At 39.0% G+C, this 15,040-nt stretch overlaps 3 protein-coding genes across 3 annotated transcripts; 1 reads left to right on the forward strand and 2 right to left on the reverse strand.

The window, feature by feature from the left end:
* The first annotated feature begins 3,809 nt into the window (after positions 1-3,809).
* LOC149589662 (ATP-dependent DNA helicase PIF1-like) lies at positions 3,810-7,032 on the forward strand. Its single transcript, XM_089861831.1, has 4 exons — positions 3,810-4,358; positions 4,485-4,672; positions 4,787-5,063; positions 6,949-7,032. Exons 1-4 carry the CDS (start codon positions 3,810-3,812, stop codon positions 7,030-7,032), a joined length of 1,098 nt encoding a protein of 365 aa, XP_089717957.1.
* An 803-nt stretch (positions 7,033-7,835) lies between these two features.
* On the reverse strand, positions 7,836-13,577 carry LOC149589663 (uncharacterized). Its single transcript, XM_089861832.1, has 4 exons — positions 13,329-13,577; positions 11,613-13,208; positions 8,438-8,563; positions 7,836-7,913 (listed from the first exon to the last, which is right to left on the reverse strand). Exons 1-4 carry the CDS (start codon positions 13,575-13,577, stop codon positions 7,836-7,838), a joined length of 2,049 nt encoding a protein of 682 aa, XP_089717958.1.
* A 99-nt stretch (positions 13,578-13,676) lies between these two features.
* Positions 13,677-14,567, reverse strand: LOC149589664 (uncharacterized). The gene has a single exon (XM_089861833.1). The coding sequence runs from the start codon at positions 14,565-14,567 to the stop codon at positions 13,677-13,679; it is 891 nt and encodes a 296-aa protein (XP_089717959.1).
* Between the last annotated feature and the right edge of the window lie 473 nt (positions 14,568-15,040).

Here is a 15,040-nt window from a genome sequence, read left to right on the forward strand (position 1 = left end):
GGAAAAAGGCTTCACAGTAGTCTGGAAGAAGCTTTTTATCACCAGACAACATATTTTACTTTGGGGAATGATGGCAGAATTTTGAAAAACGAGGACCACGAAACGCGTTTTGAAAAAATTTTGCAGTTCGACGAAAATGGTCTATTAATAAAAGTGTTAAGAGAAAGCTCTCGTATCGGCGAAAAGGTTAATGAATTATGGGTTGATGAAAGTGGTAATTTTATTGACCAGAAAAGACTGAACAAAGGCATTGAACGCTGCTTGCAAGTTAATGATTTAGGGGTTGTCACGAATCTATTCAATGCAGTAGAAAACGTGTCAGAGGAAAAAAATCCCAAAGCGAATATCGTAATTAACGAATCTGGGTTTATTGAAACCAAAGAAAAAGCTTCGTATTGGGAATGCAGCGACATTTGCAACGTTAGAGAGCGGGCAATTTTTAAAGTCGTAGCTTTCATTAACCAGGCGGCAAAGGCCAGTGATAGCGACCTAAATGAACTTTTTGGCTCTGATTTTGACGTTTGCTCCTACAAAAACAAGTTTTGCCAGAAATCCATTGTCAAATTGCCATTGGACGATTCAGATTTTGAAGTTAAAGTTTTGCCGTATCTTGGTCATTTCTTATATTGCTCTGAAAGCGAGGAATGCCAAAGTTACTTGAGGGCCTTCAGAGAACTGGCTCCGCATTACTCTGGGATTAGAACTATTTTGAGTAAAATCTACTCCGTTAGAGCGTTGCTTAACGCTTTTTCAACATTGACCGATGAGATTGAGCATGGTGATTACGAATCTCTTCAAAAAGTTATTAGTAAAGTTGTGGAGGCACGTGGATTAAAAATGTCAAATGCCGAAAACGAGGCGACGAAAGGCGGTGAGAACGATATAAGGCCTTGTCTCGATGAGGGTGAAATCTTGGCTTTCTACGCTAAACAATTTGCTAGAGCTGAGCGTGATACGAATGAATTTCACGACACATCTTGCGATTGTTGCGCTAGATTATTGAAAAATTCTGATTTGAGGACCGTGGAAAAATTAGCATGCACTTCAGTTTTTGACAGCCACGCCTTTCTCATTTTAAGAGCTGGTCTACTGTTGAAAAATCCAGACTTTAGAGAAATGGACATGCTTTTATGCCCTTATTGTTCTAAAGAGTTGCAAAAGGGAAAGGTTCCAATTAGATGTTTCCTCAACGGCTTGGGGGTTGATGTTCCTCCGACCGAGGTCACGAGTTTGAACATGTTTGAAAAAGCCTTAATTCAGCTTGTGAAGGCATTTCACACTGTTGTCCGGTTAGGTACTAAAACTAATTCCAACATGCAGTTTGGCGCAGTGAAAGCTTTGAAAGGTAGAATCATATATTTGCCAATTCCAGTCCAAAAAAATTTGGATATGATACCAACAGCACTGCCTAAAGATCACGAATTGCACGTCTTGGTTAATGGTTTGCCCACTAGTGACAAAAAGATTTGGCAAAAAATTGTTCGCCTTGATACTTTGAAAAAGGCCGTCGCTAAACTGAAAAAAATTAATCCATTGTACAAAGACATTGATATTACTCTTATCAATGAGGATTACATTTATGGCACCGAAGAGATTAACGGAACTATTGAAGACGAAAATTCATTAACTCCCGATGAATTATTGGCGAAAACGGATCCTCTGGCGCTGTTAAACAACCGCGTAGAGGTCAATACAAACGGCTTCAGTACAGTTGCAAAAAATCCGCAAGCGGAATCGCACCAAATCGATATCGATATTATCAATGATGGTGTGATCGAATCAAATCTTTCGCCAGACGACCGTTATAAAATTTTAACTCAACCTGAGGCACTGTTGCGAAAACTCTCAAAAGATGAAGTGAATGAGCTGTACGATCACTATACAATTCACCCGGTGAATGTTCAGCCGTCAAAAGATTTGTTGGCTTCTTACCAAATGAAGCGTGTCGAAGCCGAGCCTATCAGTAATTGGGACAAAAATCTAGAATACATGTCATTCGTGCACTTGTTCCCAATGGCTCGCTATGGCAAGCACGACGAAAGACCGTTTGGGAAAATGACGGAAACTGAATACCGACTTTCTCGTCTTTTGAACGCGAATCCAATGTTTAGACGTGATTATGCGTTTATGTTCCATTTATACCAAGAGGCCGAAATGAAATCCATTAACAGTAGTTTGAATTACGTTCTACGCGTGAAAAAACCCATGAACGTATCGGTCAATGATTTCGTGAATCAAGTTGATTCTCGAGATTCGGAGCTCGAGAGCAATTTAGCGACTTTCATGGCCCACATTCGAGGAACCAAGGATTATTGGTATAAAGTTCTCAAATGTGTTTTGGCCATGATTAGGGAGTATGGCCCCCCTACTTGGCTTTTAACTTTTAATCCGGCCGAATACGATGACATTGAACTTCACGACCACCTACGACGAGTGAATGCTGACGTGCCAGGGATCGAATCTATGTCGGTGGCTGAACTATTAAATTTAGATCCTCTTAGCGTTAGTTTACATTTTCACAACAAAGTGAGGTCTCTCCTAAGCAACTTTGTGCTTTGTAAAGAGAATCCGGTTCTTGGACCGATAGCGCATCATTTTGTGCGCGTCGAGTACCAATCTCGCGGCTTAGCCCATTACCATTGCTTGTAGTGGGCCGAGGAAGCTCCCGTGATTGGTTCCTCTTCGGCAATAGCTATTTTAGAATACGTGCAGAAGTATGTCACGTGTTCAATCCCAAAAGCTGCTGAAAGTCCAGAACTTTACCGGCTAGTAAAAAAATTTCAAACACATAAATGTTGCAGCAGTTGCTACCGAAAGGTTAAGAGAGGAAATAAGGAGCTCAAAGTGTGTCGTTACGGTTTTCCTCGAAACGTTACAAACGTTGCGACATTGAACTCTGCTGAATCAGTTACGCGTCATCGTAAAATGAAACGAAGCCAGAAACGCCTATATGATTTGCCCAGAAATGAGAGCGAAGTTTTTATCAATGACTACAATCCGGCATTACTTTTGGCATTGAAAGCCAATATGGATTTGCAGTTTGTCGCCGATTCCTCGGAACAAGTGGCGATATACGTCACGTCGTACGTGACAAAGGGAGATCGGGCTGAAATGGATCAGTGTTTCGCAGAGTTGGCACACGAAAGCTTGTCTAAAAGACTGTTCGCTTATGGACTGAAATCTTTCACAAATAAATCGGTCGGTATTTACGAAGCCTTGGACATGATGTTGGGTCAGAAATTGTTTCAAAAGTCTGACAGCACCAAATTTATTAACACTAACGTGAAGGAAAACCGATCCAAAGCTTTGAAATGTTACAAGGATCTTGCGCGCTTGAGGGAAATTGATCCTGAAAGCGAAGACATTTGCCAAACAGGGTTTGTGGACGATAAGTATCCCAACAGACCCGATAGCTTGGAAGATTTAAGCTTGCGCGAGTTCGGCCGATTTTACGACTACGTCAAGTACTCGGAGGCAGCGAAAAAATCTGAAAATGTAATCGAGTTGAAAAATAGTCTCGGTTTGATGAGAAAGAGGATTAAGCCCTACATAATAGAACATTACGTTCACGACCCAATAGAGGAACCAGAAAAGTACTGCCACTCTCTACTTATTCTGTTCAAACCATGGCGAAACGAAACTGAGTTATTGGGCGAATTTGCAACCTACGCTGAAGCTTTCAAAAGCGCATTAACGACGCTAAAACCCATGAGAGAATACCATGAGAAATTTTCGGTTTCCAAAGAAGTTGAAAAGAAGATGAAAATGCCCTTCAAGGGAAAGAAATCGTCGTTGAAACGGAAAATGCGATGCACGATGTCGAAGCCGCTATGGAAATTGATTTCGAGGGCATGACACTAGACCAAGTTGCGCTACTCAACACTGATCAAAAAAGGGTGTACGACAAAGTCATGGATCACTTCACTCAAGAGGGAGGGCAAAAGGAAAATTTTTGCCATTTTGTGTCTGGTCCGGGTGGCACTGGAAAGTCCTTTCTTATTGCCACTATCGCCAACGCCGTTAGACGCCACTTTAAAAATGCCGGTAGCGTCGCGATCGCCGCTCCCACGGGCTTGGCTGCTCTAAATGTCAACGGCGTAACGTTGCATAGGTTACTTATGTTGCCAGTAGAACATGGGCGTACCGCGGAATACCATTCCCTCAATTCCGAAAATATTTCCATTATGAAACAAACTCTGGGAAATTTGAAACTCTTGATAGTCGATGAGATCTCTATGGTGTCTTCGGTCTTACTAACTTACGTTCATTTGAGGCTAAATGAATTTTGGGAAATGAACAAGCCTTTCGGCGGTGTCGTTTGCATTCTCGTTTTTGGAGATTTCTTCCAATTGCCGCCTGTACAGGGTAATCCCGCGTTTTTAAAAGTCACTTCCCAGGAAGCGAGACTAAGATTTAATAGCATTGGTGGCACTGATCTTTGGAAGTATTTCCAATACGATGAACTAACGCAAAACGTACGACAGGCCGGCGACAGAGTTTATGGCGACCTACTTAACCGAATTAGAATTGGAACTGTTACGAAAGATGACGTTTCAACCTTAGAAAGTAGACTAGTTCCGGGAGGGAACAAAATTGAGGTGGCTATGAATCTTTACGTTGAGCTGGTTAAAGAAGGATTTCATCCCATCTGTTTGATGCCGAAATTGGCCATGTGCGATACATTCAACATAAAAATGCTCGAAGAAAGCCGACAGAAAGTTGAATGCGTTGAATGCGAAGACAAACTCGTTAATTACGACAAAAAAATTACCAAAAACATTGTCAGGAGACTCAAAATGTTAGACAATGAGCCGTCTAAAACCGGAGGTCTTGAGAGCAAGCTGTATCTATGCGTTGGATCTCGAGTAATGGTTAGGAGAAACATCAATTTCGAAGAAGGTGTTATTAACGGCACCATGGCCGTTATAACGGGATTCCAAAAGAACGACCGTGGAAACATCATTGGTATCCGGATCAGAGTAGATCGGGAATCAAACGACGAGAACAATAAGCCCGACTTTGTAGTCGAGAAAATGAGCGTCAAGTTCTTGCTAATGACCAATGTATACGTGAAACGAACGCAATTCCCCATAATCTTGGCATACGCCATTACTATACACAAAAGCCAGGGAATGAGTTTAAAATGCGCAATTATGGATTTGGGATCAAGTTTATTTGGAACCGGCATGGCATACGTTGCTCTATCGCGAGTGACTTCCTTGGCCGGTCTCCATCTCTTGCAGTTAGACCCGAGTAAAATTATGGCAGATGGACGAGCCATTGCGGAGTATAACAGGCTGCGTCAAAAACACAGACCTGATCTTCCACTTATAGAAATAGTGGGATCGGAAGCAAAGAGAGGTACAAAAAGGCCAACGTCGAAGAGTATTTTAGAAGGTGAAGGAGAGCGATCTGATAAAACGGCAAAAGAAAGACCAAATAAAAAGATTAGACTAGGTCTTCAAAGTGTAGACATTTTTCCCTTGAAAGGATTTGAAAATGGAGATGGAGTAACGTGCTACGCAAATAGCGTTTTGCAATTGCTCTTACTGATTCCAGAATTAAGAAACATGGTTAAAGGGCATAAAGGATCATTCAGCGATAAGCCTATTTTGACTTGCCTTCGTAACACTATTGAGCATGTTGAAAATTCAAATTCGAGTTCTGGCGACGATGGTTTCAATTTGCGAACGGCTGTTGGTCTGCCTTTTACCCACAAACAACAACAAGATGCTAGTGAATTCTTATGGGTTCTCTTGCCAAAACTTTGCGAAGAAATGGAAACTTGTGACTCTGACGCTCTTCAAGAACTATTATGGACAAAGTCGCAAAACGTTACCAAATGCCCGAACTGTCACCTTGAAAAAAGTTCTGGAAACATTATCCAAAGCTGCATCTTCACTCTTCCTTTGCCAAACCTCGCTAAAATTGATTGGAAACTATTAATCGAAAGGATGAGACCAGCAATGATGGCATGCGGAACTTGTAAACACAGAGAAATTAATGAACGTGATGTATTGATTTCTGCCAGTAAGTACGTATTTCTGTGGCTTCCAAGAGATACTGTAGTAAATGGTCACCCTATTAAGATTTTAACCAAAATATCGGGATTCGAAAATCAGAAAGTGGTTTTAAACCAAAGCGTTTACAAAACTAGGGGCGTGATCATTCATAAAGGTTCATCTTTAAACCAAGGTCACTATCTGAATTTTATTCGAAAAGATAACAGCTGGTACGAGGTTAGTGATACAACAATCACCAAGCGTGACAGATTCGTCAGTAACTTGACTGATGTCTCAATTATCCTTCTCGAGAAAGTCTCTCCTTTTTAAAGAGAACCCAGCCTAACTAGCGTTGTTAGGGGTGATCACTTAAAAATGGTAAATTAAGGAAACAGGAAATTTGCCCTTGAAATATACGGAGATGTTGGTGTAAAATGTAAGCGAGAAAATAATGAAATTGTGGGGAAAACTAGGGAGAATTTGTGGGGGAAAAACTAGGAAGAAATTGTAGGGAAAAAAACTAGGAAGAAATTGTGGGGAAAAAAACTAGGAAGAAATTGTGGGGAAAAAACTATTGTGGGGAAAAAACTAGCAAGAAATTGTTGCAAAATAAACGAAAAGTACATAAATAAATTATCAATCAAAATCTACTTTCAAATGAAAAGTAGAAACTTCATTATAATTTCATGGTTTGAGAGTTTTACAAAACTATTCAAAATCTAATTATATTACTTTACGATTGCGAGTTAAATTCCAGAAATTTTGAAATTTCCTCGAAGCTATAGAAAGTATAGCTATAGTTATTTAGAAATTATCGAGAAACCCACAAGAAACTAATTCCCCGCTATCTATTGCTATTGCTAAGTATTCCTCACAAACGAAGAACGTTTAGAAATATTTCAAAATGTAAGTTTTCTATTTAAATTTCAATATATCAATAAAATAGTTCGCAAAATCAGAAGCGCCAATTAAATCTAGCAACATTCAATATCGTAATGCTGCCAAACAAGAGAATCGACCCCGTAATTAAGTAACATCGCTTGCGATTTCTCGCTATCCCTGATTCAACCTGTTTCCTTCTGCTGAAATATCCTCTAGTTGGCCGATGATTGAGAGGGGTGGCGGGGGGGGGCGGTTATTTCCTTTGCCTTTGAGACAACGTGGATAACACGTTGTTTAAGGCCATACTTCCTCATATCAGTTAAAAAAATACAATGGCTATAATCTTCGAAGCAGGGTCCTATACAAAACTCTCTTATGGCCGCTTCTATCTCCTTTTCCTTTCTCTTGAAGCTCATTTAACACGTGGTCAAAAATATATAGACATCTTCTTCAAGCTTTGCTACTCATGAAGAATTTCCTCAATAATTCTCATTGATATATGTATAGAGTTTCAAAAGAAATAAACATTTTTATCCTACATTTCAAATCGAGGGGTCACTTAAATAATCAGGTGTACAGAACTAAAGAAATCGATTACTTGATTACTAGAATTCTTAGAAAAACATTAGTAATCACAATAATTTTTGTGTTATTCAAAGGTAATGAGAAATCTCCTATAATCATTGGAAATCTCGTGAAACCTTGAGAAAATCAGAAACAATCACATGATTTACTAGTAATCTTTTGTAACCACCTCGGTAATCACACCTTTCGTGAAATAATCACAGATAATCAATCGAGGAATTCAAAAATCCAAAAGAAAAATCATAATCAGTTGAAATAGAAATAATCACTGCATTCATCGAAATTCACGAAGAACCCAGCGGTATTCACGACATTCACCCAAAAATCAATGGGATTCATTGGAATTCAAACAAAAATCGCGAGTAATCAGCGGCAATTACGGGAATCAGTGTAAAGATTATGAAAATCACCGACAATAATCGTAATCACAAAAATCAAGGAATTCTATCAGTAATCATCAAAATTCACATAAAAATTTAAAAATCAGTAGTCAGGTGTGAAACTTTTGGCTGATGACTAGACCCTCGTTTCAAATACTGTTATTTTTAAACTAACTACGTAAATAAAGTACAACATTATATGCTTATCGAAATCTGTTTTATTGAATATAACTTAAATATAATTAACGATATTCAATTATAATTTTAATTAAATTAAGACTGAAGGGACAGATATTATAAAAAAACGTCTTGGTTTGGACCAAGTCCGAAAAAACAAACGATATGTGTGAGGTTTATCAATTGGCTGAAGTTCAGATATTGCAATTTTTTTTTAAATTATTTTTATTCCTTTAATCCTTAATCATTATTTAATTCAATCAACTGATTTTACTGTTAATCGATCTATTCCCTCTAAATTAATTTAAAAAATTACATATCTACGCTTTTTCAAGAATAATTCCATTTTCCGAAAACATTTTATCATGAAATTAATTATTTTGAAGGGATTTCGTGTCAATGTTCACTAACTTGTAAGCCCCTTGACGGAGATAGGTTTAATTGTTGCTGGCTTGGCAAACTTTCAGGTTTGTAATTTATAAGTTCCTGAGAAGACTGTTGCTCAAGATAATATGATAAATAACTTTTTTCCTCAAACTAATTTATAATCTTATGATGTCTTCTTAAGACAAAGCAACATGTTTATCCGGTGTCGTTTCTTTTAATAGGTGGCTCTCCGCAGTAATGGAAAATTATAATATCGGCTGATATAACCAAAGGTACGGGTAAAGATTACATAAAAAGAAATACTTTTCAGTACCAATGACTTGTTATATTCATTTCCTGCGGAAATAATATGGTTAAACACCTACCTTACCTCAATTTTCCCAATATATATTAAATTTTGCAATCACCAGAGGTTCCAGTGTCGAAACCTTTTCACATTAGTAAACGGTACATGACTTTCCAGACCTAACCTTAATAACCTAACAATATAAAAAATTCATGTACATACATAAATGTTTATGTACATGGCTTGAGACTCGCTAGCGCCGAAGGACCGATCACTTAGTGTAATCGGTGTACATTTGTTAATGTGTACACCATTTGGAAATTACATACAGGGAAACTAAACTGGGGTCTTCACTTTCTCGCCTAGAAGCACAGCTATAGGCAGTGCGAGTTGACTGGCCTCCCGCGGCCCGCCTGTAGTGAACTTTGACACCGTCTGGCGATGACCCTAATGGTGGACAAGCCCCTGTGTGTTTTCCGAAATGGTCTCTACGCCTGATAAAATGATTACGCGAAATACGTAACCAGTGCAAAAGTAGCGCCAACAATGTAGTAAGGGGTGATGACGTTTCAAATGTAGATTGACCAAGAATCTCAGAAGCACGGAGAGTGAAATTGCAGTGCAATCTTTCCTTCATAGAGGTGGCAAAAGAAATGTAGCGTTTTGATATACGAAATTAAATGTATAAATTCGCGCAACAACCTGGTATGGCATCCACTATTAAATATTCACATTTTCCTTTCGAATTAAGTCAAAGTTCGCTTGCTCTTTTAAGACAATCTGTAGATTATTCAATATTGCTCCCCCAACACGTACTCCCTTCAAAATAATTAATTTCATGATAAAATGTTTTCGGAAAATGGAATTATTCTTGAAAAAGTGTAGATATGTAATTTTTTAAATTAATTTAGAGGGAATAGATCGATTAACAGTAAAATCAGTTGATTGAATTAAATAATGATTAAGGATTAAAGGAATAAAAATAATTTTAAAAAAAATTGCAATATCTGAAACTTCAGCCAATTGATAAACCTCACACATATCGTTTGTTTTTTCGGACTTGGTCCAAACCAAGACGTTTTTTTATAATAGACTTAGAGCTACACGAAAAAACAAGAGCCGTTGAAACTATGAGAGAAGCGATTCTGAAAACGTAACGGAAATCTTATTGGAGATGACCCAATGCTGCGACAATACCTCTTGCCAAAACAAAATAGCCCATGATATTATGTGCGAGTCCGAAGAAACTGACTGGAACGAAAGGGTCGAAAAAAACCTAGTGAAAGCTTTAAAAGTAATTAACTACGATAATGTCATTGAAAAGTTTCGCAAAGATTTTGGTACTAATCTACCTATTGATGAACCATTTCTTTACAACTACATTGTAAACGATGTAAATGATTTAAAAACTGAACTGATATATATTTGAAGGCATTGAATAAAACGTATTATAGCCAGTTCGTGTTGTTGAATAAATAATCCCTATTACTGATTAGTCACACGCAAGGTATGAAAACAGAAAGGTTAAGGTTTGATGTTACCGAGGGAAAACACCTCTTAATTCTTTAAAAGGACAGTCTCAGGATAAAAAACTAAAGGGATAGTCTCAGTATAAAATCTCAGTAAATAGTAAGAATTTAACAATAGAATTTTTCCTGGAATTGAATAGTACGAAACTAGCGCCGCGCGCGGAGTTAAAATGGGGGAAGGAACTCGCGGCACGCGCGGGGAACCCCGCGGGGGTGAGGGGGGAAGGAACTCGCGCGCGGGGAACTCGCGAAGATACACCGCGGCGGCGGCGGCGGCGGCGGCGTGCTCCAGTTCCCACGCTCCAGTTCCCATGACCCAGTTCCCACGCACCTACTTTATACCTCTACCGTGGTACGAAATGTAGCCCTATACTACTTGCAGATTTGCACAAAAACATTCCGTAGACCTGTGTAAAACAATATTCCATAGGCCTGTGTAAAACAATATTCCATAGGCCTGTGTAAAACAATATTCCATAGGCCTGTGTAAAACAATATTCCAGAGGCCTGTGTAAAACAATATTCCAGAGGCCTGTGTAAAACAATATTCCATAGGCCTGTGCACGAAAAGATTGCATAGGCCTCTGCAAAAAGAGATTTTATACTCCTTTGTACAAAAATATTCTGAAGGTGTGCGCTTAAACAGATCCCGTAGACTTGTACACAAACAGATGTTATAGTTTAGACTCGTGTAAAAATTTAATTATCTTTAATTGCTTACTTTTTTTAATTAAGTTTAATCTGTACTTCGCAACTAAATTAGTTGGACGCGCAATAGTTATAATGAGAATTAAGCTAGCTAATTGCCCTACCAATTTGATTATCCGCAGTAAAACGACGTAAGTCCTAGAATGACTTTCTTTATTACTTAACCCAAGCAAAAAAGTCTTAAGTTCCACAGATTAAAGGTAAACCACGTAATTCGGAGCAGGTACTTAAAACTATTAAAAACAATACTTAAACTTTTTTTTCTTAATGAAACCAAAATTGGCGCCCATTTTAAAAATGGGGCTTTCATTTAAGACCGTTTTCAAATCTATCAAACGTATAGTTATTTTTGTAAGGGTAGTTACAAAATGGGTAAGTTTGGAAAATTTTCCCATGTTATTTCTATGGAGACTCTCTAGTTTTTCGCTAAAATCTGTGATTAATGTTATGGAAATGAAAACCACCCTTATCAACTTTATGCTTTATAAAATAAACTATTAGGTGGATCATCTTGAAATTTTTACCACATATTAAGGGCGCGTATTTTAGTTCAGTAGAAAAATTTCGAAACAATAAACTTAATACGAAAAAAGTTAACACAATCCAAAAACCTTCCTTATACATTAGAGCCGTCATCAGGCCTTATCTAAGGGAGCTACCGCTCCCTTATAATTACCGTCCCTAATTCTTCGTAATTATTTTGGGCTGTTCCTAACGATTTTTTGAGACAGCTTTTAACTGTTCCCACTTGTCTCTCGAAAAAACCTCCTCTCCAAGGAGCTCGCTCGATGTTAAATTTCCAAGTGATTTGGTGTGTACTGAAATAGTCCTTCAATTCTTCAGTCCAAATCTTCTTCCATAAATTCTCTAATTCGGTGGAAGTTTTCTTAAATATCTTCGCGTTATCTGAGAAGATGATGCTGCAAAAACCTCTTCTTGCTATAAATCTCTTCAGACTAAGGATGAACTTAGCAGCGCTTAGATCTGTGACCAGTTCGAGGTGGATGGTGCGTGTTACGGCACAGGTGAACAGTGCAACGTATACCTTCATTTTGTTTAAGTTGCCGGTTTCGCCTTTGACGATCAAAGGACCCATAAAATCTACACCAGTCACCTGGAAGCTCGCTGCCTCCACTATTCTTTCTCGTGGTAATGGAGCCATTACTTGATTGTCTGGCATTGTCTTGAGTTTTCGACACATCAAACATTTTGATATTAAAGATTTTACTAGTTGTCTTCCTTTTGAAATCCAATATTTCTCTCGTATTTTCGTTAAAGTAGAAGCGACACCCAAGTGAAATACCTTTTCGTGGCAATGATAAACTTGTAGTTTGCTGAAATGGTGACTTTCCGGTAGTATAATTGGATGCTGTTTACAGTAACTAAATTCCGATTCTTGAAGTCTTCCACCGACTCGCAGTAAGTTATCTTGATCGAGAAATTGAGATAAATTTTTGATTTTGGAGTCTTCTTCTAGTGGTGAGTTTGATTCTATGGCTGCTATTTCCTCTCTATAAATAGAGTTTTGAGCAGCTCTGACCCAATGTATTTCCGCTTTCTTGATCTCTTCAGCTGTTAATGGTCCATGAACTCTACTACTGTTGTGTCGTCCGTTACTTATCCATCTCATGACCCAGGCTGTTACTCGTACAGGATACATAAGATAACTGTATTTAGTTAGATCCATTATCGGTTCCTTTTGGATTCGTACGTGAAGAGTGTTCTGTAAAGCGCGGTGTGGTCTAAGCTCCTCTTCTACTTCTCTTAGTGCTTGTTTCCTAGTTGTTGGCTTAGAGTTTTTAGGCCAATCTCTTTCCGGTTTTTTGAGGAATGCCGGACCTGTCCACCATTTTTCGTTGTCAATCAGTTGTGACATTCTGATACCTCTTGTAAGAAGGTCGGCAGGGTTTTCTTTACCACGAATGAAGGACCATGCTTGGGGATCGCTTAATGTGTGTATTTCCCCAAGTCGATTTGCTATGAATGGTTTCCAGTCAGTGGCTGGGCCTTTAATCCAGTGGTAAGTTGCCATTGAGTCTGTCCAGAAGTGGTAAGATGGCTCTTCATCTGCGAAGTACTGTGCAAGTTTCTTGGTAAGTCTGGCTCCTACTAGAGCTCCTAGTAGTTCCAAACGAGGGATGGTCAAGGACTTCATGGGTGTAACTCTGGTCTTGGATGCGACTAATCTGACGTCGATGGATTCTTCAGATTCGATTCTAACGTATACTAATGCTCCATATGCTTGTTCACTGGCGTCGCAAAAGCAGTGCAGCTGCGTGGAGACTGGACCTGTTTATCGATTAGTGTTGTAGCATCTCGGGATTGACAGTTGGCTAAGCTCCTTTAATTCCGAACACCATTCATTCCACTTCATTAGGATATCTGGTGTTACTTCTTCATCCCATTTTGTTCCTTTAAACCAGAGTTGTTGGTATAAACACTTCACTCTTATGGTGAAGGGGGACAAAAACCCAATCAGGTCGAATATACGCGAAGACGCTTGTAGTATATAGCGTTTCGTGTTGGTTCTTGTCAATAAGAATTCTAGAAGGGAATCTACTTCAAACTTGAATTCGTCTGTATCCGGTAGCCAGGTAATTCCTAGGACTTTCAACGGTCCTGGAGCTATTTGGGAGCCCATGTTGACTTCAACAAGGATTTTGTCAGGGAATAATTCGGTCCAACCTTGGCGGAGATCTTCAGAATTAGTTTGCCATTTGCAGAGTGGTATTTTGGCTTCTCATAAAACTCTTTCTGCATCTGTTGAAAGTGAAAACGCTTTATCGACGTCGTTTGCTCCTCCTAATAAGTCATCAACGCATAGTGATTCATTTATTAGCTTGCACGCTTCAGGGTACTCCTTTTCGCAGGTCTTGAGATGAGCTTTTATCGTGGCGGCTAGTAGGAAGGGACTTGAAGTCACTCCAAATAAGACACGAGTCATTCTATAGACGATAATCTTGATTTCTTCTTTAGTATTCGAGTTTCCCTCGAACCATAAGAATCTTGTAACATCTCTGTCTTTTGGTGAGAAGCTTATTTGTAGGAAGGCTTTTTCGATGTCTGCCATGAAGGCTATTAAGTACTTCCTGAAGTTTACCAAAATTCCTAATATTTCGGGATTGAGGTTTTTACCAGCGTGGACGCATTCGTTTAAAGATGGAGCCTTCTTCTCGTGGGCAGATCCATCAAAAACGACTCTAAGTTTGGTCGATACTCTTTTCAACCGTTCTACACCTCTGTGGGGTAGGTTAAAGGTTTCTCCTGGTGTCCCAAAGTTGTCTTCAACTTTCTCGATAATTTGGAGCTCGAGATAATTGTCTATGACAGCTTGATATCGTTCTAATAAGAATGGATTGTCCTCGAATTGTCTCATCAAGTTGAAAAGTCGTTTTTTCGCTCCCATGTAGTTATCTGGTAAGTAACTATGATTCTGTTTCCAAGGAAGTTGGACTTCATATCTACCGTCTTTGGTCTTCAGAGTGGATTCAAATAATTCCATCGCCTCTTGTCCCGCTGGACTTTCTTGTTTTGGATCGTCAACAATACCCATCGATTCTAAATCCCAAAAGGTCTTCAGTGTCTTGGTGATCATGTCAGTTTCTGCTAATTCTTGAACCATGGCCTTCATAACCTTTACCGTTGAGACTTTGACATTGAAGTTCGTAGCGGGTAACGGCCCGTTGATTGTTCATCCGAATATGGTATCTACGGCACAGAGCGTGTCTGTTAAACGTACCACTGGCCCTTTGACATTTTTCCAATAGAAGTCACTAGCAAAGTAGAATAGCTAGTTCATTCGAGACCTCGGGGTATTCTAATGGGTTGTCAGCCATTCTTAGTCCCTTGGCTTGCATTTTCTGAATAATGTCTTCGTTGGGAACTTCTAATAATAAGCTACTTAAGTTCGGAGTTTCCAAAGCTTCGCAAGTGATTTCTTCACTTCCGTCGGTGTTCTTTAACGTCAGTAGAACTACGTTTCTTTTTTCTATTTTAGGTTTCTGTCCTTCAAAATAGTCTATTTCCACGACGGTGGTCCCAATTATTGGTAGTTTGAGAGCTTTGGATATTTTCTGAGAAACAAACGTTGTTTGCGCGCCATTG

The sequence above is a fragment of the Phalangium opilio genome, unplaced genomic scaffold (genome assembly GCF_054372755.1).
Source record: "Phalangium opilio isolate 3A_F unplaced genomic scaffold, DU_Popi_V2 ptg000521l_1, whole genome shotgun sequence".
In the NCBI taxonomy this organism is placed as follows: Eukaryota; Metazoa; Arthropoda; class Arachnida; order Opiliones; family Phalangiidae; genus Phalangium; species Phalangium opilio.